The 22,521-nt window shown below is 39.7% G+C and overlaps 1 protein-coding gene across 1 annotated transcript in view; it reads left to right on the plus strand.

The window, feature by feature from the left end:
* Positions 1-22,521, plus strand: part of LOC150090473 (immunomodulatory peroxidase-like) — a 400,214-nt gene that overhangs the window by 362,200 nt on the left and 15,493 nt on the right. The window contains exons 11-12 of the mRNA XM_090390327.1: positions 10,790-10,959; positions 16,990-17,092. Of these exons, the coding sequence (XP_090246453.1) occupies positions 10,790-10,959; positions 16,990-17,092 (273 nt within the window). The remainder of the gene's footprint in view (positions 1-10,789; positions 10,960-16,989; positions 17,093-22,521) is intronic.

Below are 22,521 nucleotides of genomic sequence, written 5' to 3' on the forward strand. Positions count from 1 at the left end.
TATTCAGGGTGAGAATTTGAAGAGAGCTGTGCTCTTGAGTTAATGAGCTGTAGACCTCAATGATTAAAATGGATGTATATAGCTAAAAAAATTTTTTATTGATGTATATGGCTAAGATTCTGGTTTTAACTAATTTATATACTGATGTAGATAGTGTAAATATTGAATTGTATATATGTGTGTTTTAGTTCTCAAGGAGAACAAAGTGAGATCTAGATAGTAGAAGACCTACCTCCATGCGGTAGGGATGGAAACGTGTGCCCTATGGTCAACTGTGTTGGCTGGGGTATGCGGCTAAAGGTCGATGTTATTTTACAAAGGTTTTTAATTTTATTAGATAAAAAAGTTGATGAGCTTTAGCTCGAGAAACATTTTAGGTGTATATGATGATGATGTATATAATATATCACCTTTCTTGAGAGGCAAACCTAGTGATTGAATTGTCTTCATGAAGTTTCACTATATGTTTCTACATCTGGCTAGCAGCTGGGGTGCTGGACCTTATTCATGGTGTTGGGTCTGGTGCTCTGGTTAGTTGTCTTTTGTGCTGCGATCATGAATACTCTATTCTGGATTCTGGGGTGCTGGGTCTGATTCATTGCTTGGAGATATGCTGGATATGTGGAGGTTCCAGTGCATGTGAAACAGCAACTGAGGAAATATTCAGTTGAACTGTGATTTTTGAAGTTTATAGTTGTGCCATCCAGATTATTGAATATTATTGTTGTTTTATTATGTTTTTTTTTTTCCTGCTGGCTCCCTGGTGTGGGCAACCTGGGGCGTGGGATTGCTGGCACTCACTGGTATTGCACTACCTCTAGTGGGTGAGGGATTTCAAGTGCGAATTGCGCTACAGTAAAATCAGACTCAGGTAATTTAACATACTTTTTCATGACTGCTTTGTAAAGACTACATATTCTCAAGTTCTCAAGGTATATTTGGCTTGTGCCTGGGAGCTACCCTGAATAAGAACACACTTGCACGCGAGAGTTTAATGTTTGTCAGAGCATATAATTATATGTAAATATATCTTGTATATAAATCATGTATATACTTTTATGTACATAATGTTCAGACTATATTGCGTGTAATTAATAAATGAATGAATGAAAAAAAATGTATATAATATGTCAGTAAATTGCATGTTTTCTGTGGATGATTTGCCGCCAGTAGGAGTGATGGCACTTTGAACAGAATTTCACAGTGGATGGTCTGTCGACCCTCCCCCCGCTCTTAGACTCGAAACACTTTGAACAAATTTTGTCAGCAGGTGGTCCGTCGACCAACCCCCGCTGCTAGGTGGCGCTGCCATCGAAACAATTTGAACCAAACTGACCAAGGGGGCGATCTGTCAACCCTCCCTCTCCCCACCCCCCGCCGCTAGGTGGCGCTACCATAGAAACACATTGAACAGAATTTCATGGCGGGTGGTCTTCCCCCCATATTTGCCGCAAGGGGGCGCTGCCATCGGGACACGCGCAGATGTGAGAAATCACAGGTGGCGCCTGATCCTAACACTATGCCACTGGGACACAACGCCTAAAGGAGCAATCACCAAAAGGTTCATTCCCTCAATTAGTCGGACTACCCCAAAGCCTCCTCCCTGGTACTCGCCTGGATTGCAAGTCACCTTCCTGCTTACAGGCCATGGACCGTTCCAGCAAAAACTAACAGCCATGGGAATAGAAAATAACCCATATTGCCACTGTGGTGAAGAGGAGTCATGGGAACACCTTATGTACGAGTGTCTCACTTAAGACAACGCCAAACTTCAATTCCTCACAGAGATTCAAGGAAACCCCCGCACTCAGGAGTCAACTTTACTTGAAGAAGAGACCACATACCCAGCCTTAACACACTACGCCCAGGTTGTTTTCAATTCTAGAAGAGCAAGACTTGCGGAACTCATGGCAGAACAGAATAACGTGCAACCCCTGAGATCCCCTACTGGGATAGGATAATGCAATTTACCCTGTGTGCAGGATACTCACAGGAGCACCTGCTCCTGTAATTTTCATCTCCCTTCTCCATCCTCTTCCTTAGATTGGATTGCCTTCCCTCTTTGGTCCACTCCAACTACTGTTCCCCACATTTGACCTCTTCTTCTCTTATCCCCTCATATGCTCTCTTATCTTTTTATTTTTTTTTTCACTCTTCAATTTTTTTTATTTTTCTTATTATTTTTTTATTTATTATTTTTATTATTTTTTATTTTATTTATTATTTTACTTATTTTTATTTTATTTTTTTATTATTTTTATTTATTGTTATTTTTTTATTTATTTTATTATTATTATTATTTTTTTATTTATTTTATTATTATTATTATTTTATTTATTTATTTTATTATTATTATTATTATTTATTTTTATTTTTTTTATGGCTTCTGTCAGGAGATTATTATTATTATTATTATTATTATTATTATTATTATTAACAGCTACAAAACAGCAAACAACGTGCCTGAGGGTGCAGCTACAAAGAATTATTACATAGCTTCAAAAAGCTTGGAGTATACATTTCCCAAAGTAAAGAAAAAAGTATATGTACAGATAAAATAAAACTAAATAAATAAAAGGACTCATCCGTCCTATTTAAGTGAGCAGGCAGAGCACTGGTATTTCTTCACACACAATCAGAGTCTTAGAACTTAAAAGAAGAGTCTATTTTAAGTCAGGTACCGGATGAGGTTAGCAATTTCAGTTGCCTCTTGAAGTGTCCGGGGGTACCAAATATCTCAATATTTGCTTTGTTCATTGATCTTGCAGTCCTGTTGTAGAAGTTGTAGTATCCATAATTTGTTCTCGCATAGGATGGTTTCAGCAGTGGATGGTTTCTTAGCGCTCTTGTCGGAGCGTTGAAATTTATTTGTGAGACGAGATGAGGGCAATTCAGGGTACCATTTAATAGTTGGTTAAGAAGGAGTAAATCGGCTTTATCTCTTCTTTTTTCCAGCGTTTCGAGTCCAAAGAATACACACCACTCTTGGTAGGATTTCTCATAGTATTCAAGGCCACTTTTAAAGCAAACGTACTGGATTGCTCTCCTTTGAATATTTTCAATTTCTAATTTTTGGTACGCAACATGTGGGGACCAGACCTGTGAGGCAAATTCTAGGGCTGGCCTAACATAGATTTTGTAAAGAAAGATGAAAAGTGCCAACTGATTGAAGTCTCGGTTAATTCTTTTCAGGAAACCTAGTTTTTTGCTAGCTGCCTTTACAATGTTAGAGACATGGACATCAAAGGAAAATGATTCTTTAATAAAGATACCTAAATTTTTGGCTGTACTAACTTTTTTGATTGCTTTGTTGTTGATACAATAAGAAAAATTAAGTTTGTTTTTCTTGTGTGCATTAGCAAAGCTCATCAGCTCACACTTGTTTTCATTGACTGCCATTTTGTTCTCCTTCAGCCACTGAATAACTCGTTGAAGAGCTTCGTTTAGGATGATGCAGTCATTGGTACTGCGAATTGCTTTATAGATTTTTATGTCGTCTGCAAATACGTTGATTTTGATTTGGTAGGCTCCAAGGGTGCTTGGCAGGTCGTTGATGTAGATAAGAAATAATAGCGGGCCTAAGGATGAACCCTGTGGGACACCAATTTCAGGACTGAAAGGATATGAGGTTTTACCTTTAAATGTCACGGACATTTCTCTACCTTCCAAGTAGTTTTCAATCCAGTTTAGTGCTTGTCCTCTGAGACCATAGTGATGCAGTTTGTTGATTAGTCTCTGATGGACTACCTTGTCGAAGGCTTTGCTTAAGTCAAGGAAGATGGAGTCGACTTGTTTTCCTTCGTCAAGCGCCTGGGATATGTTCGAAACAAACGAGATCATATCTGTGCAGGTGGAACGACCCTTGATAAATCCGTGAGAGTAATCTGACAAAGTAAGTTTCATAAAGTTAAATAGCTGCTTCATTACAATGGATTCAATTATCTTTGAGAGTGTATTCACTTGACAAACTGGTCTGTAATTGTTGGGTGAGGATGGGTCTCCTTTCTTGTAAAGAGGGGTAACAATGGCCTTTTTCAGTTGAACTGGATAGATTCCACTCTCAAATACCAATTTTATTAAGTGAAGTAATGGCTTTATAAGTGTAGTTCCACATTTTTTCCATAAGACAGTAGGGATACCGTCCGGGCCTCGTGTGAGATCCTTTTTCATGCTGTGGATTGTGCTCAATAATTCTGCTTGGTTTATTTCAAATACTGTTAGGGTATCAATGTAGTTGAGAGGAAAATTTTCGTTACCTTCCATCCCGTCATCTGCTGTATCTGTTTTGTAAATTTCTTCAAAGCTGCTAGCAAGGTAGTCTGCCTCAGACAAAGATGACAATTCACTGGGAATATCTAGCGTGTTTACAGCCGCATTTTGATTTTTTGCTTTGAAATAGCTGAATATAGGCTTCATATCTTTTGCCTCGAAGACTCTTCTTTCGACAAAACACAGGTATTTGTTGTAGTCCTGTTTTAATGTCGTTTTAACCTGTCTTCCTAAGGAGGAATATTTATTGTAAAGGCATATTTCTTTATTTGTCTTAAACCTACTATGCATTTTTCGTTTTTTTGCCAGTAGGGATTTTAGTTCCTTAGAGAACCAGTGTGGGTAATTTTTATCAGGAACACTATAGCATGGAACAAGATTGTTAGTTACTTCATTAATGATTTGGTAAAAGCAGTCCAGTGCTTCTTGAGGATCATTGATTTTTAATAGTAATTCCCAATTACAGTTTTTAAATGCATAATTCATATCAGGCCATTTCACTTTATTGAAATTGAGCTTCTGTTTTTGTTCTAAATCCGTATTTTTAACTGATCTCTTCTTGATGGAAAAAGCCACAGGAATGTGATCTGATTTGAAAAGATTAGTTGGCTTAAAGACCACCAAAGGAAAGTTGGTGAAGACTAAATCCAAGTAGTTTTCATTTCTAGTTGGAAATTCACAGATCTGATTCAAATTTAGAGAGATGAAAATTTTTTGAAATCTACCCTTAAGTGTCCAGACATTAGTTGGATTGGCATTACATCCATTATAGGCATGTGGCATATTAAAGTCCCCTAAAACAATTAAATGGTCTATTCCCAGATGTTCATCAAGAATTTGGTCGATAGTGATCTCAAATTCCGTCATAAGAGTGTTATCTACAGGTGGTGGAAGGTAGACAAGCATAACATAGCAGATATAAGAGCCACTGCCCAGTTGGAGAAAAATTCCTTCAATGTTAGCCAAGACTTTGATTTTTGAGATAGGAATCTCTTTTTGGCAGACGATCATGAGTCCGCCACCTCTCTTATCCAGTCTATCCCTACGAATAACAACAAAGCCCGGTGGGACCAATTCACTGTCCTTAACATCCTGAGTGAGCCATGTTTCCACTAAAAAGTAGATGTCGTAGTCTTCTTGTAATATCAGGGAATAGGTGTCTTTATAGTTGCTATTGTTTAGACATTGCACGTTTTGATAGTAACATAGCAAATCATCTTGTAAATTATTCTTATTTTGCCGAACTGGAATCCTATTTTCCTGTATTTTCTTGATTGTCTGTAGTTGCTATTTATTTCCGTTTTCAATATTCGTAGGTGAGGGTGGGTTTGTTGATTTTGTCCTTGTACTTACATTCTTGAGGAAAGGCAGTATCAGTGTTCCTTCGGTCCAGTTGTTAGTGTCCAGAATTCTTGCTTCGTTGTCCTCACTATATGAAACTTTAAAGGATGAGTACTCCTGTGGAAACCTTGCTTTCAGTTTGGTTACCTGAACATTTGACTTACAAAAGCTGTTAACGTACTCTTGTAATTCTCTTTCAGTTGTGTCCGGGGCCAACCTTGAAACAAATATAGCCTTGAGCTTTGGAATAACTTTCAGCTTTTTGTTTTTTGAGGCCCCGATTAGTAGCTGAGGATTCCGGTTTTTTTTTTCTGCTAGAGTAAATTCTTTCAATTTTGTCTGGGTTATCCGCTTCCTCCTTGTCGCCGCCATTTTCCATATCCCTTTTTAATATTTGGGCATAAGTATGCTTTGTCTGTGCCTTGGCTGTATACGTTTCTTTCGTTTCGGTGTGTTCATCAATCTTTTTTTCATATTTATTAACATTCTCTGAGATTTGAGTCTTGTTTCGGTGAGTTACACTTTCCAACCGACGTCCTTTGTTTTTGCTGGTTTTGCATGTTTCTATGGTTGGGTGTTCAGCTTGTGTTACTCTTAATTGAGTTGGTCCTTTATCGTTTCTCTTCTTCCGTTTTGCACCTAACGTTAGTTCATCCTCTGTTTGGTTACACTTATGCTCATAGAGTTTCACCCCTGATTCAGGGATTTGAGTGCTTGCATTTTTTTTTACGGTATTTAAGGCGGATTTGTTGTTTTCTCTTAGTAATTCCAAAGGTATTTGATAGGAGCCGATAATCGGTGGATCGTTATCATCATTAGAAATTTGGTCGTCGCCTGCGAGCGAAATTTCTTGATCTTTTAGGCCAGATTCTCTGCTAGTTAACGGCATCTTGCGTGGTTCGACAGGATTTGTGTTTTTGAAACAATTCGACTCAGGCGAGCAACGAATTGTATCATCGATATCAGCGTGATCACTCGATGCAGCTTTCGGGGTCTCTCCCGAGTTGTAGTTTGTTGGTAGTTTCGTGTGTTGTCTTGTAGTGTTAGTTAGCAAATTCTTTAATTCAAGATTGCGCTTTTTACAATCGGAGAGTTCATGTAGCACACCTTGCAACTTTTCGTATAGCGTGTCAAACCCATTTGTCATAGATTTTTGATAAATAAATATCTCGGACCATTTGTCGTATAATCCACTAATCTGGTTTGCAAGATATTGTCCCTGTGACTGTAGATCTCTCTTGAGCTCTTTAAAGTCAGTGACGAAAGCGAGAAACTCCTGTTCGATATTAAAATTTAAGTCGAACCCTGGGGTTGGTGCATTATTCAGCATCGAGTATGGCAAGGAGAAGGAGCTGTGCATGCCATTTGAGAAGGCTGGGTAGGTATCAAGTTGAGTCTCGTTAATAGACATTTCTTGATATTCTTTACTACTTGTATTATCTTGCGCGAGCTTACAAATAATACATCTAAAGCGTGCCTTAGCCTGTGACGACATTTTTTTGTGATATTTAATCTTATTACAACAAGGTCCTACTGCTCCACTGCAAGAACTACAAATCAGGAAGTCTTCAACTTGATCGTTGCATATTGAGCAAATCTTGAGTTTCTCCATAGTATGAAAATACTGTATGTGAAAACAAAATCACGTGAAAAAGTCTTAAACAATATTTGCCGTGACCTTTGGGATTGTCCCCTAACAATTAAAGAGCGCCGTTGCAACAAAGAAAGAGTTACTTACAGTAATGAAAAGGTGACCTTGGGGAGGGTGAAGTTGGTGGGGTGACGTTCCTAAGTAGATCTGTTCTAGATGAAGTAGCGGAAGGCCTGGGGGAGGGAAGGACGACCTTGGTGCTGGCAAGGAATGGTGACTAGGTGTTGACGGGTATTCTTCAGTATAGGACGAGGGAAGCTGCAGGTAGAATTAACCACTTTCAAATTCATTTGGAACAGAGGAAGATGCAGATGAGTTGACACCATGAGCGGACAGCTCGTCACAAGATGAATTATTTAGTATATCATTCACGAAAATCAAATCGGTAAAACTGCACTAACCATTAACTTTAATCGGAGCCTGATTGCACACAGCCTCACACTATCCACGCAAGCGCATACCAGGAAGCTCAGGCAACCCTGGCAGAGGCAGCCAGAATATAATGGGCAACCTGGCTCACCTCCCAGTGGTTGTGGCGATCAACGTACGGTCCCAGTAGGGGCCCCGCGGCCAAGCAGTCAGACACAACAGAACAAAGCACAATACTACATTAACCAGACATTACACTTTTTTTTTCTGGCTGTGCAGTAGTTCTGCATTTCATCACAGAATACAGATGGCGCTGATGTGGAAACCACCGGTGGTGCCTGAACCTAAATACTATGCCACCGAAACACTTTGAAGAAAACTGACGGGGGTTATAATCCACCCCTCCCTCTTCTCACCCCGCCGCTAGGCGGTGGCACCATCACACACTTAAAACATGCATGGTGTAACATGTCTTATGACATCATAATCCTTTGTGGTAATTCTTGGAATTCAAACAGATGGTTCCCGCCATGCATTTGAAGGTGATGACATGTTTTTTTTTTTTTTAAATTTTGTTGCTGGATGGCAACACATGTATATTTTAAAAAGAATTTTAAATGAGAAGACTATTTTCAACTTCAATATGTAATTTTTAGGCAATAAATTAATTAGTGCTATTTTGAATTGTTGTTTTTACTCTGAAGTATTCATGAACAAATCAATGGTATTGTTTGAACATAATTAAAGTATTCATGAGCAAATCAAAGGTATTATTTGAATATAATTAAAGTATTGATGAACAATATTTTTAACCAATGGTATTTTGTCAATTGAAAGTGATTTTCAATATAATTTTTAAGGAAGACAGAATTATAATGAACGAAGTCTTTTATTGAACACTGTTAACAATTATTCTGATAACATGTTTACACACCGCTCTCTCTTCAATGTGCACAATGGAAACTAATAATAAAAATGAGCACGTGCTTGGTCTAACAACATGGATCTCAGTTCAGATAATATTGAATTTATAACATTGAATATTTTCTAAGTATCAAATTGTGAGAAGAGTCCTTTACCTTTCTTTTCCCCGTCAAATTCATGAACAACATCACAAGGATATACAGTCTTTAAATATAATTCATATATATCAATGAAATTTTCATCCTCAGCGCCGTTCAGGAAAGTATTGGTTTGGAAGAGTTTCCTTTTTAGGAACACCTCACGAGATTGATATAAAAGTGAAACTATAATATTACCCATAAGTTTGAAGATAGCAGCTTCCTCCTGTAAAAAATGCAGTCGTTTTTGAATGGATATGGTTTTAATTGATAAAGTTTCTACCTTGAAATCATCGAGTTTAACATCGTGAATATCGTTGTTCTGTATACGACGAATAGTCAAAGATCCATTCCCACACACTGTTGCCAGATTTTTACTTATTCTGCATTCGGTCTCTTCTTTTCGGTTCAAATATTTTGTAAATTCCGGAAGTTTCTTTTGAAGGAGCATCCATTCTACACACTTAATAACAATTACCTGAGAATCGGACTCCAACTGAGCACAGGGTTTAAAATTTAGAAATCCAACCCGGACAAGACATTTTGAAGACAGAGAGCGATAGAAACTGTAATAGCAAAACTTAGACGCCATGGCTGGAGAGAGAGAGAGCTGAAATGAGCACAGATCAAAAACCCTTTTTAAACCAAATATCACCCTACTTTTCAACCAATCAAAAACAGATGCGTACAAACATGCGCAAAGGTATAAACTTCCAAACCTTTTTAAATCTCTAAATTGTTGAACTTTAGACATGTTCAATTGTGATTAAAACCATTTCATGGCCTAAAAAGTCTTATGACGTCATAACCCTTTTGGGGTAATTCCTGGACTTCAAAGATCAGGTTTTCTTCCCCATACAGGGTATAACAAGTCTTATGACGTCATAAACCTTTGGCGTTATTCTTGGAACACAATTCCTAATTAAATAGTTTATTTTTTTCATTATTTTAATTTGTTTTGTAGCCAATAAAAAAATAATTTGCACGTTTATATTAGCGCAATAATAAATAATACGATCATATAAACAAGGGGCCGTTTCAAGCTAAATTTCCTTTCTTTGTGGCCGACCAATATTTTCTAAATTAGTTACAGATACATTGGTATATTTTGACAAAATGTGTTTCTTTTCTCCTGCTTTCACATTTTACACACGATAAGACCGAACAACACCAACCTAAGTCAACGATTTCAATAAATCAAAACGTTTGATTTAGTGTAAAGATGGGGTGCATAAGGAACAACCTTAAAACGGGGAAATAACAATTACACCCACTAACAATGCTCCTTTGCGACGAGCTTAAGAATTTTTACTTAACCCTGATCGTTGTGGAACTACAAAATAGCTCGTCGCAAAGGAGCTATTTTAGTTCCGCGGCGGGGTTGAGAAGAGGGAGGGGTGGATACAACCCTCGGTCAGTTTTGTTCAAAGTGTTTCGGTGGCAGCGGCACCTGGCGGCAAAGATGGAGAGGGTGGAAGACCACCCGCCCTGAAATTCTATTCAAAGTGTTTCGATGGCAGTCCACCTAGCGGCAGGGGTGAGTAGACGGACCACCCGCTGACAAAATCTGTTCAGTGTTTCGAGGGTAGGGTCGACAGCCCACCCGCTGTGAAATTCTGGTCAGAGTGCCATCACTCCTACTCCCGCCTGAACGAAAAACCTTAGTTTCCGGTTGAAAAAGCACGCTACTCAGGACTGAGACGAATTAACTCAACCCACCCTTGTAAAAAAGAAATCCTCCCATTATTGACGGGCTTCGATTTCACCTCTTTTCCATCTGTGATGAGGATGTTTGCCACACTGATTGTGCTACCCACGAGAGCACATCGACTGAAGGTTGGACCTTTTACGAGCTTGTAGTCGGGAGAACTCAGACAGGGATTACGGCTTCCTCCGTGATTTTTTCCGGGTTTTCAGCCGTGACAATATGTAGGTCGGATAGAAAAGGCACACTTCTATAAACAAACACGGATATGAACGAAAAGTTGCGGTGCCTTTAAAATAATAATCTGCATTTTTTAATGAATGTGATTTTTTCCTCAAGTTCCTGTGGATTTATGCCAGCTGTTTTCTCTCTCTCTCTCTCTTTCTTGTTTAGCTCTGTTGAAGACATCGACTTGTTCACAGGAGGTACATCCGAGAATGCTGTGCCAGGAGGAGTCGTCGGACCCACTTTCGCCTGCATCGTGGGAATTCAGTTCTACCATCTGAAATTTGGGGATCGCTACTACTTCGAGCATCACGGAGAAACGGGATCATTCACTCATGGTAAGCGCTGCACACATAAAACACCGCGGTATCAGTTCAAGTGCGCAAAACATGGCATTGCTAATTGCGGAGTGACTCATTGCTCAGAAAAATTGAACCGACTACGAGTAAGACCTCGTCAGAACACTTGCTTTGTGCAGACTGCGCTGCCCGTGAGAAATTTGCTAACCTGCGCGTCTTCAAAGGTTAGTGAAGCACCCTTCTTCTACTGCTTCCATGTAGAATAGCCGAAGGGAACAATTACAATTTACAGACCTTTTAACTTAACCTCTGTTCTAGGAAAATTAATGGAGTCGCTGGACAAAGAAGTAACGCAGGACCATGTTGCTAGGAATGCAATTACACTGCAATCACAGTACGTATTTATATAAAGTCATTGTCTGACCAAAGAAATTGGATGCAAAAAAAAAATTTTGTTAACATATGCTTGCATTTCAGGAAAGCTTTTGATACTGTTTCCCCAAAACTGTTTGCTGTACAAACTTGAGCAATGGGGCATTAAGAGCAAGTTACTGCTATGGATAAAGGGATGGAAGAGTGGAAGAAGACAGAGAGTGGTAATCAACGGACACTGCTTTTTGTTTTGTTTTTGGTTTTTAGGGGCATTAGCAACTAAGGCCATATTGCTGCGGGGATATGCGGTGGTCATTCCCTGACCTTTCCGCATCCTCCATATTTGGTGGTGACGGGCTCGAACCCCGGTGTAAACAAGAAACGTGTGCTAAGCACTGCTGCCCTTTCCCACCTGGCTACGGAGGCGCCATATTGCTCTTTGCTGATTGATATTATCAGTGGAATTTCCTAGGTTTCAATGCTAGGACCATTGTTGAATTCTGTATTTATTAATAATATTGATGAATGCTTGTCAGGCTTAACGTCAAAGCTTGCAGATGAAACCAAGGTTGGTTGGTTTGTTATTCACAGTAATCAGAGTATGCTACTTAAACGATAAATTAGTTATATGGGCTGAGCAGTGGCAAATTAAGTTTAATATGCACAAATGCAGGGTTGTGCAAATCGGTATCTGTAATGCCAGAGTAAAAACCAATTAGGTGTTACTACACTCGAGATGGTGAGAACGAACGGCTGCTAGGTGTAATTGCACAGTCCGACTTGAAGTTCTCTGAGCGGTGCAGATGGCTGCTCATCAGATTTTGTCAATAATATTAAGTAATTTTAACAGCATGGATAAGAAGATGATTGCACAACTCTATAAGGCAATGATTAGGCCACATCAGGACTACTAAATACAGTTTTGGAAACTTAATTTTAGAAAGGACAGTGATCTATTGCGGAGGGTGCATTAAGATTACTAGGGACACAAAACGCTACTCTTACAAAAAAAGGCCAATTCTGAAAAGTGCAGCATCTGGAGAATAAGCACTTGCTAGGAGACCTGATTGAAGTGATTAAGTATTTAGATGGATTGAGTATACTAAATGCTGACGGCATTCTCACTCTTATTAGACAACACGCATAACGTGTTGTCATAAGGGAGAGGGGTAACAAATTAAAATTGAGGAAGGATAGTTGCATATTATGTATTTGTAATACTATTAGAAAATGGAATGCACAAGGCATAATTTCTTATGGGATTTTGGTAATTAACTATATAATATCGATGTGGATACATCATAGTTTACCCTAAAATTTGAACTACGTATTGAGGAAACAGCTTCGCAACTGTGATGGCATGTTGCATTACCAGGGTACCTGCCCACCCACTGATGATGAAACCCACTAGCTTCGAAACGATCGACTGGGTGGTGGTATCCTCTGAAATTAATAACAGTAGTCTTCTCTACTAGAGAAGCGTTATTTATTTGAAGTACGTAATGCAATACCAGCTATCTCGTTTTGAAGGCACCCGCAATATGAGATGCAATTAAAACGATGCTTTTGACACTACCTACGTTTTTCAAATTGATGGGTAAACTATGGTGTAAACTATCGGTGTATCTACACCGATATTTATAATTTGTAATACTGTACATGTTTTTATACTATCCCATAACCTTATCAGGCCCCTGTCCTCCTAGCTGTGGTGAGCACATTAGTCTGTCTTTACTGCACAATAAAGATTTCTTCTTCTTCTTCTTGCAGGATAGATGTGCGGAAATTTCCTATGAGCCAAAGATTATGTGATTTTTGGAGCAAACCTTCTTCTGATACCGGTTGGAATAAACTAAGGGAATTATCAAATTACAAGGAGTAATGGATAGGTGATTTTTATTTTGGCTGATGCTGTATAAATTTGCTCGCCTGCATCATGGCTTTGCTGATACTAATGATAATACAAACTCAACCATTTTGTATGAAAACGCGCATAAAAATTTCTAGCGTCAGTGATACGATTCGAACCAAGACGTTTTCCTCAAAAGTAGGGTGGACTGTGAGTGCAACCAATAATGCGTTGCCTGCAATGGCTTTGGCACGATCCTTGAGCAGAAGTCAAAAATTGCAAGATCAGTGGATCTTTTAGAGCGATAAGCATAGTGTTGTTGATGGATGAGCTGATTTTCTTCAGTATCAGTATCATGACAGTATTAATCGCGTTAGATGTGCGTATCACTAGGAAGGAGGCATAGCATGGGTGTTTGGTTCTTAATTTCTTTACTCCACTTCAAACCCATATTCCTTCAAAAAGAGACTTTTAATACTCTCTGTTCTTGACTCACGGCCCAGACTGGATACGAAGATCTTTTCTCTGGTGCGAACAGCTGATATTTGGTATATGTCCGCCAGTCTTCTTGCCTGAATGGGAGGTTCGTATCAACTGATACATTAATAGTTCGCTGAGAGAGATTAGCTTTAGATGGGATATGCTTAAATTTTTTACTTTGGTTTTCGACTACGGGAATCTGGACTGTCTCCCCAAATGTGGGATACTCAATTAAAGTTGAATCCGTTATGCTTGTTTTAGGGCTTACAGAGATCTGGGTGGGGTCTATGATTCCTCTTGTGCATGATGCTTCAGTCACTGCTGGGGAACCTGGTGTATCACGTCAAGGATGGTTTAACATTGGTACTATTATTGAATGTTGACTTTTTGGAATTCCCATTTCACTAACAAATTGTTTGAAGTCATGCAGTTGTGTTTCTACGCCTTTTAGTTTGTCTAAAATTACTTGGTTTTGGAATCTTGAATATTGGTTTTCTTTAGTTAGATTACTAAAGTTGGTGTCAGTGGTAACGTCAGCACTCTAAGCACTCGATTCGACCAGCTAAGGTGCCCTGAGAGTAGTGCTAGTTGGTCAGGACATAGGCAATTATGTATAGAGGTAGGGGATTCTTTTCTGGAAGAAGTATTGTGTAGTCGATCGTTAACTTTCGATAGGCTCACTTGTCCTTTCTCATTTTCGAGATGATGCTGACTCTCTCTTTGTGACAGTTCATTAGTCTCAGCCATTTGAATGAGATGCTTGGGATTTGCCAATCGCTTCTATTCAAGGTTGTGGTTAGACTTATATAAGTCAAAGAGATCTGTTATCATAAGCTTGACGGTTTTATTTTGTTCTCGCATAGATAAAACTTCATCCCTGAGGTCTTCAGTTTGCGCCCCTAGACGTTTTATCAGGAAAGTTATATGCCCAATACTTTCAGGCAAGACACATGTTTCCTCCAGCGGGCGACCTTCAAAGTTTGGAAGGGCTAAACATAAAGTGTCACGTTCTGAACTATGCTCAGTTCTGGCTTGATTTGGTGGTAGTAGATGCCTTACTTCAATCACAATTAGATCTAGTTTTTGGGCATCTGCTCGTGGATGGTCAGATTTTTTCTTTGTTCCTAGGCAAGCTTTCAAAACCGAGTTGTGTGTTTCACCTCGGACATCTAGACTCGCGCTGTTGTTTATTTGGGAGTGCCATATTGAATATTGAAATTCATTTAAGTTTACAATACTCTTTCCACTGTTAGAGCCAGCATCAGCCAGGTTTTCATTATGACGGCTGGCATATACAATACTATCACTAATATGCCGTCGTCTACATCGATTCCATAACTGCTGCTAGAGACTCTCTCACTGATCGGTTCTGAGCAGACTGTGTGTGCATGCCAGTAAGGGCGCAAACACACTATTATCAAGTCACGTGAATCTAGTCATAAAAGTAGTATTCTGTGATCCAGTTTAATGTAAACTGCGAAGTCGGTCGGAGAAGAAACGTCACTGTATAACGTAGGGTGGCCAGATTAAAAATTTGATCTCCAGGTAGTCATACTTATGTTTGGGGTATTCATTCCTCGTTTAGGGGTATTCGCATTATATCTTAAGAAAAGCGAACAATTTTAATAACAACCATTTTATTTCTATATTTTGTTGAGTTTTGCAAGTTTTTGGAATGCAAATTTAGTCAAATTTAAATAAAAATTAACCGAATTATAGCCCGTGCTTTAATTCTGAAAATTTTTTTGCAAAAGTTATGAACACTAAAGGAAACTTTTATAAATATTAACATCACATTTTTTACATAATTGTTTACATACACATTCAATAAACCTGATTTATTTTATCAAAAAGAAAATATTTACATAGCAATACTTTTCATTTGATCGAATTTACTTGAACAATTTTTCATTTTTTGGGACATAATGCGTAAAATTCTTTGCATGACATATTGTGATTGGTTGTTTGCAACAGTTCTTCAACATTCTTATTTCTATTCTTTTTCCACTCGTTAAACCTTGAGCTAAATATTCGCTCACTCATTACATTTGAGAGAGGCAAAGCGTAGATAAAATTAATATTTTTTTGTGTTACGTACTTCGTGCGCATTTAAAATTTTTATCCAACATCTGTGGTATTTTGAGGTCTTTTGTCTCAATATTACTACAGAATGATTTCAACAGAACATATTCTTCATACAGCAAATCGATACTGATATTAGGAATTTTAAATAAAAAAAGTTTGTTGCCTGAGCCTTAAACCATTACAACGAAATGAAAAAAGATGTCAAGTAGAATGTGAAAAGTTACAAAGTAAGCATAATATGAATATTCTACAACCCTCTTTGTAAGTAGCATAGAATGTCGGATTTGACATTCTACTTTTTCTATTAACATTTCCTCCATTTTTCTCTTGTCACGCTGACACGCCGGACCAAATTTCTGTTTGAACAGAAAAATGTGAACTCCCGAAAAAGTCATTCGGCCTTGTGGGCCAACGTGTTATCTTGTGAATACAGCCAATAACAATTGTGCATCCTCGAGCAATTAACTGAATGGTAAATATAGCTCCCACGCATTTGAATTTTGACTTGTTTACATTTGAAGTCGCGTGAAGTGAGAATAGTGTGTTTCCGCCCTAATTGCCGAGCTAGTGTTGCGTGAAGAGAGTCTCTTTAGCCGCGTTGCACTGACGACCGTTTTGAAGCAAGTATCATGTCGGACTTACAGATTGAACGGCGATATGTGATTCGTTGTTGTGTTAAAGGTTTAAATGCAACGGAAACAGTTAAAGAGAGGAATGAAGCATATGGTAATGAGTGAGTGTCTTGGTAGATCAACCATATTGCCCCATACAGCTAATATTACACAGGCAGTGATCACTGCAATTGGTATCGAGGTTCTGCCTCAACCCCCTTATCAATCGCACTTAGCCTCGCGTGATTTCTTCCTGTTTCCACGTCTAAAAAAAGCTCTGAAAGGGAAGCGTTTCGCGGCCGACACAACAATTCTCACAGAGACACAACTGAAGCACTTTTCAGTCTTTTAGAAAACGGCTTGTAGGAAGAATTTAATGAGTGTGTTCGACGGTGGGGAAAGCATGTGAAGTTCAAGATATTGTATTTTGAGAAGGAGAAATCCACAGAGGTTCAAATGATGACAATTAAAATCTTGAACAGTCCGCGAATTGAATGACCATCCCTCGTTTATATATATACATATGTATGCATATATTGTATAGAAGTTGTTATGCACGAATGAATTCTTGTGATAAAGCAATTCACAAATGAATTAATCTATCTTGTATTTTGTAGCATTCATCTCATAAGACAAACTTAGTTTAATTAATATTAAATGTTTCTTTCATAGAGCAACTGGAGGAACTTAAGAAGACATCTTTTGCAAAGGTGATCTGTGACAACATTCACATCCCGGATATCCAGAAGAAGGTGTTCCTCTTTCCCACTTCCAAGTAAGTACCATAACAATTGTAAAGTTAAATGAACCCCTTCGTTCCACTCACCAATCTTGTTACCCTTTTCTATACTCCTTCTAGCAACTCTACATTCTTCCTAAAATGAGGCCTCCGGACCTTTACGCAATACTGAAGGCGTGGTTTGACCGTTGCTTTATACAAAGGGATAATCACCTCGTTTTCCCCACTAGCAAAATTCCTGTATATCATTGACAATACCCCATGACCTGCTCTGGCAGCCTGTCTGTACTGCTCAGAAAACTGACTGCACAATTTACACGAGGTCTTTTTCACTCTCTATCACTCTTAGTATAGTACCACACAGTTCATACCTTTCTCTGGGGTTACTGCCACCCATATACAATATATTGCATTTGTCATTGTTACATTTCAGTTGCCACATCTCAGAAGATCTGCAAAACCTTTCTGGATCCTCTTGCAATAACATACTGTCATTAAAATCCCTGCCAACCTTAGAGACAACTGTAAACTTGGACATTAATTATTATTATTATTATTATTTCTCCCTGATCGGGAGTTTCACCTCGTGACGGGTATTGCTACCGAGTGCACAGGGTGGTTATTGTTATGTCTGGGGTTACTGCTGGTCGAGGAAGTCTAAGACTGTCCTACAGGTGTTCAGGATTGCGAATTTCTGGAATTCCTTGTAAGTGTTCCCTTGAAGACTGTTTCAAGGCTGTTATGAAGGGTCTTTGGCACCGTACCTGTGGTTGACATGATGATCGGGATGGTCGTTACTTGTTGTGTAAGCCAAATCACTTTGACATCCGTCTTAGGATCGTGTATTTCCTGAGTTTTCCCCATGCGTTTTCTGAAAGTTGCCAGTGTTGGATACCGCTATGTCAATCAGATAAGTTGACTTTTTCTTATTGTCCACAAGGGTTATGTCCGGTCTGTTGTTCAGGATTGTCCTATCCGTTATTATGGCGCGGTCCTAGTCGGTTGGGACTGCGCCATAAGAGACCGCAACCCACAGCTTCTGTGTTGGGGTCTCTAATACTGTCTAGGGTCGTACTTGTAGTAAAGTACACTTTCTTCGATCAACTGGTATTTCCCTGCTAGCTTCTGGTGCATTATCCTGGCTACCTAGTCTTGTCTATCAGTGTACTCAGTCTGTGTGATCATCTTGCATCGCGCGGTGATGTGTTGGATCGTTTCTGAGGCCAGGTGGCATAGTTGACATGTGACATCGAACACACCGGGCTCCGTGGTGTTGTATTTTCTATAGTTCGTGGTGTTGTATTTTCTATAGTTCGTGGTGTTGATTACCTGGTCTTGGATTGCTAACATGAATCCTTCAGTATCGAGGAAGAGCGTCCCGCTCGTGAGTCATGCAATGGAAGCAATTTTATCAATGTGATCTTGATGGAGATCATTGTAGTGCCTGGAACTGAGTGTTTTCACTGCCTATCTTTCTAGCTTTGAGTGAGGCATATCTTGTCTGTCTTCCTTATGGCCTGCTGGAGTGCTGCTGTGTGTTTCTGGAAGTAATCCTTCAGGTTAACTATCGCTGTCTTCTGTTGCTCAGTGAGGTCCCTCAGACCCCTTACTCTTTCTTTCCGGGCAGATTTCAGGTGGAGTTGGCGGCTCTTGGTCATGATGGTCCTTGTCTTTCTCATGACACCCTGAAGCTCTGCGTTAGTGAAATCTATACGCCTAAGGAGTATGTCAGCGCTGGGACTGCATAGGTGTTTATGGCTTTAACTGTATTCCCTCCATTCAGCTTTGCTTTCAGCAGGCTCCTGAGTCTCTGATGGTATTTTTCGGTCAGGCAGGCCTTAATTTCCTTGTGCTATAACTGCTGAGCCTGTATCATCCCCAAGTATTTGTAGGCCTCTCCGTCTGCCATGGCTTCGATCTCATTACCAGTCTGCAGCTGGTAGTTTCGGTTCATTAATTTTCCATGGTGCAATCCGTGGGTCTTGCTTTTTTTTCTAGACTAAATTCCATCCTAATATCATTGCTGAATTCTTCGGTGATCTGGAGTAGTTACTGGAGGTGCTCCTTGGTTCCCGCGTAGATCTTGATGCCATCCATGTACATCATGTGGATGAGGGTGTACACGTTCTTCTTTCCTTCTTATGCCAACCGGGCTAGCCAGGTGGGTAAAGTGCCTACCTGACAACCCACAGGGCGCGGGTTCGATTCCCCCCTCGGGCTTGGATCAAAGTACTGCAAAAACCTTGGGAGGTGCATTATGGCCACAGAAGCCGATACGCCAACAACTACCAAAAAAAAAATACCTTCCTTCTTAGAGGTTATATCCGTACTTGTTACAGTTGAACCTGGTGGATAGCGTGTTAAATGCTAGACAGAACCACAATGGGCTCTTGGCATCTACCTGAAAGTTTCCATTCCTGATGTGGATTGTCTTGGTTGTGATGTTTTCGACTTTAATGGTGATACACCATTTCGCCATCGTTTCTCACTATCGGATTGACTTGGTAGATGTTCAGTGCCTGCATTAGCCAGTCGAAGGCCTTGCGGTAATCGATGTAGACCATGTATAGGTTGCAGTGCTTCTTGTAGGCTTGCTCCATAACTGTGGCATCTATGGTTAATTCCTCCTTGTATCCTTTCCTCAGCCGCTTGCATCCTTTCTGCTGTTCGGCCATTATGTTCTGGCTCTCCAGTTGGTCTGATATCTTCCTGGTTATGCAGCTGGTCAAGATCTTGTACATTGTTGGAAGACAGGTGATTGGCCTATATTTCGCCGGGATTCTTGTATTTAGGCTTGAGATATGTGATTTCTTGTGTGAGAAACTTCTGGATTGTCTCTGGGTGCCTTATCATTCGGGAGAATTGCTACTTCAGGTTCTTGTTTTTGCAAGTGAGATTCTTGTACCAGCAGTTGTTGACGTTATCTATTCCTGGAGTTCGCCAGTTGTGAGAGTTCTTGATCGTCTGTTTTACTTCTTCCCGAATCTCCCCCTCTCTCATTTCTTGTAGGTCCATGGTTTTTTTGCGTTCTAGTTCTATCCAGGGAGTTCGGCGTTTATGTCTCTCTTTCCCGCTCCATATGTTTCCCAAGAACTCCTCAATTGTCTTCTAGTCAGATGTTCCGTTTCATTCGTTCCTGTCTTCTCCGAGATTCCTGTAGAAGCCTATTTGGTCCTCATCGAAGATTCGGTTGTTTATTTTCCTCTGGGAGCTCTCTTTGTATCGGAGTAGTTCCTTACTGAGTGCAATCAGGTTCTGCTTCAATGTGTCCAAGTGCTCTCCTATTCTCTGATTTTTTGTCTCTTGTTTGCTGTGAACGCAGTCTGTCTTCATTCCATGGCGGAGGTAGTCGGTCTCAAGCGTAGATAGCAAGGTTTTTTTTCCCCCAGAAACTTGGGTTTTTCGACTAGAAAACAGACAAATCGACCATACAATACACGCAATTAAGAGACATAAGACACAGCACGGCAGATCAATTGAATTATTCGGGTAGCCTAAATTTAATAGTTAGGTTTTTTTTTTGAGCACGCTGTCTCTGGGCGGTGCAGAGCGTTGGCACACACACACATGTATAGCACTATCTCAGTTGTGTGCGGAATCGGTGCTAATTCGCACAATGACAGTTTTAAACGCAGGCTGGAAAACGTGCCAGGAAGCAGCTGTCCAGGAATTACTGCTTCCTGGTTGTGAGGTGGCCAGAATATAATATACAGGCGACCTGTAATATTGATAGGGTACATGTTCGATTATAATTCTAGGTGGATTTGGACGAGTCTTGGGACCACCATAGAACAGAAACAAATATGAAGATGATGTGGACGCTGTCTTGTTTGAGGATGCTCTTCACTTTTCCAATTAATTTCTTACTCCTATTGCCCCGTCGGTACTGGGTTAATTGACCTATCTTGACTCTTAATTTTTCTATCTTCTGCTGAAGTCTTCTTTCCTAAGCTGACAGTGATAATAATAACTGTCAGCTTTCCTAAGCTGACAGTTATTATTATTATTATTATTATTATAAAATCCGTTTAGTATTATAGCAAGTGATTGCTTTCACCTGCCTTACATAGCCGACCGGCTAGGAGGGGGTACAAAAATGCAGGAACAGCAATTGTTTACAATACAATATTTACAAAACATGTTTAGAATACAATATTTACAAACCATGTTTACAATACAATATTTACAAAACATGTTTACAATACAATATTTACAAAACATGTTTACAATACAATATTTACAGAAGTGCGAATCATTTACATTGTTATTTACAGGATGTAATTCCTGACAACATTGGAAGAGGTAATTATATCATATAAAAGTAGATGTCCAAAAGTTGTTTTTGTTTTGGTCATTCCATCCTATTTATAAAGTTCAAGTTACGAGCGTCTTCCAGTTTCAAGCTTCTTCTTCTTCTTTATACTTCTATAGTTCAAACAAGCTGTGCGTTTCAGAGATGCTCTTCAATCTGTACTCCTTGTAGTCACAATATTTCACAGGGTCTATTGCCAATGAATTGAAAAGGGTGATGTTCAGAAAGAAGTTCTTCAGACAGCACAGGTTGGACAGTGTAGAATGCAACGGTAAGTAGGAGTTGTCATTACTGTGTCCAGCACGTGGAGGAGAGACAAATCCCCGAAGACTAGGGGTGCCAATCACACTAGTTAGCAGCTGAGACATTAGGATATTCCTGCATGCAAAGTGAACTCTCCACGGAGTGACCTTTAGATTGGGATATAAAGCAGCCCTGGCGTCAGATGATGAATGCCTGCCCGTGACTCTGTTCATCCACCACATTACCCAATACTGGGCTGCCAGGAATCTGTTTATGTACGACATCAAAGCAGAAGACCAGATTGGTGATGCATATGGAGCAACCAAAAAGAAAATCAAATTATGATATTAGGGTCGGCTGTAAATGATTATATCTACCCATATTTATTTTGTCTGTAAATTGGGTGTGTTCTCTGGTCGATTTGCCTGTTTGCTGGACGAAAAAAAAACCCAGTTTCAGGGGGGAAAAGCCTTGCTATCTACGCCTGAGCGCGACTAGCTCAACCACGGAAAGAAAAAAGCCCAATAAAGTTCCTCGATGGGATTCGAACCCGGGCCTTTTCCAGCCGGTGTTGGGAGGCGATACCACTGTGCTACCCACGCAGACTGCATATAGTGGAATAGATTGTAGGCACCGCTGGATGTATTCTCCGACTACATCGACGTTGAGTAAGCCCGTCAGCTCTTGTTGAATTGCCCACATCGCCGTGATAGTCTTCGTTTTCATAGTCAAAAATTGGTTCTGAACAGTGAAGCATTCTGGTATACCTTCATCAATATCATTAATAAATAGACAAAACACTGGGGGTTTCCTCTAATAGCATTAGTCCAGGAAGAGCAGTGTCCATTAATTACCACTCGCTATCCTCTCCCACTCAACCACCATTTTATGCATTCTAGCAACTTTCCTT

The sequence above is a fragment of the Mastigoproctus giganteus genome, chromosome 2, assembly GCF_048544385.1.
Source record: "Mastigoproctus giganteus isolate SK-2022 chromosome 2, ASM4854438v1, whole genome shotgun sequence".
NCBI lineage: Eukaryota > Metazoa > Arthropoda > Arachnida > Uropygi > Thelyphonidae > Mastigoproctus > Mastigoproctus giganteus.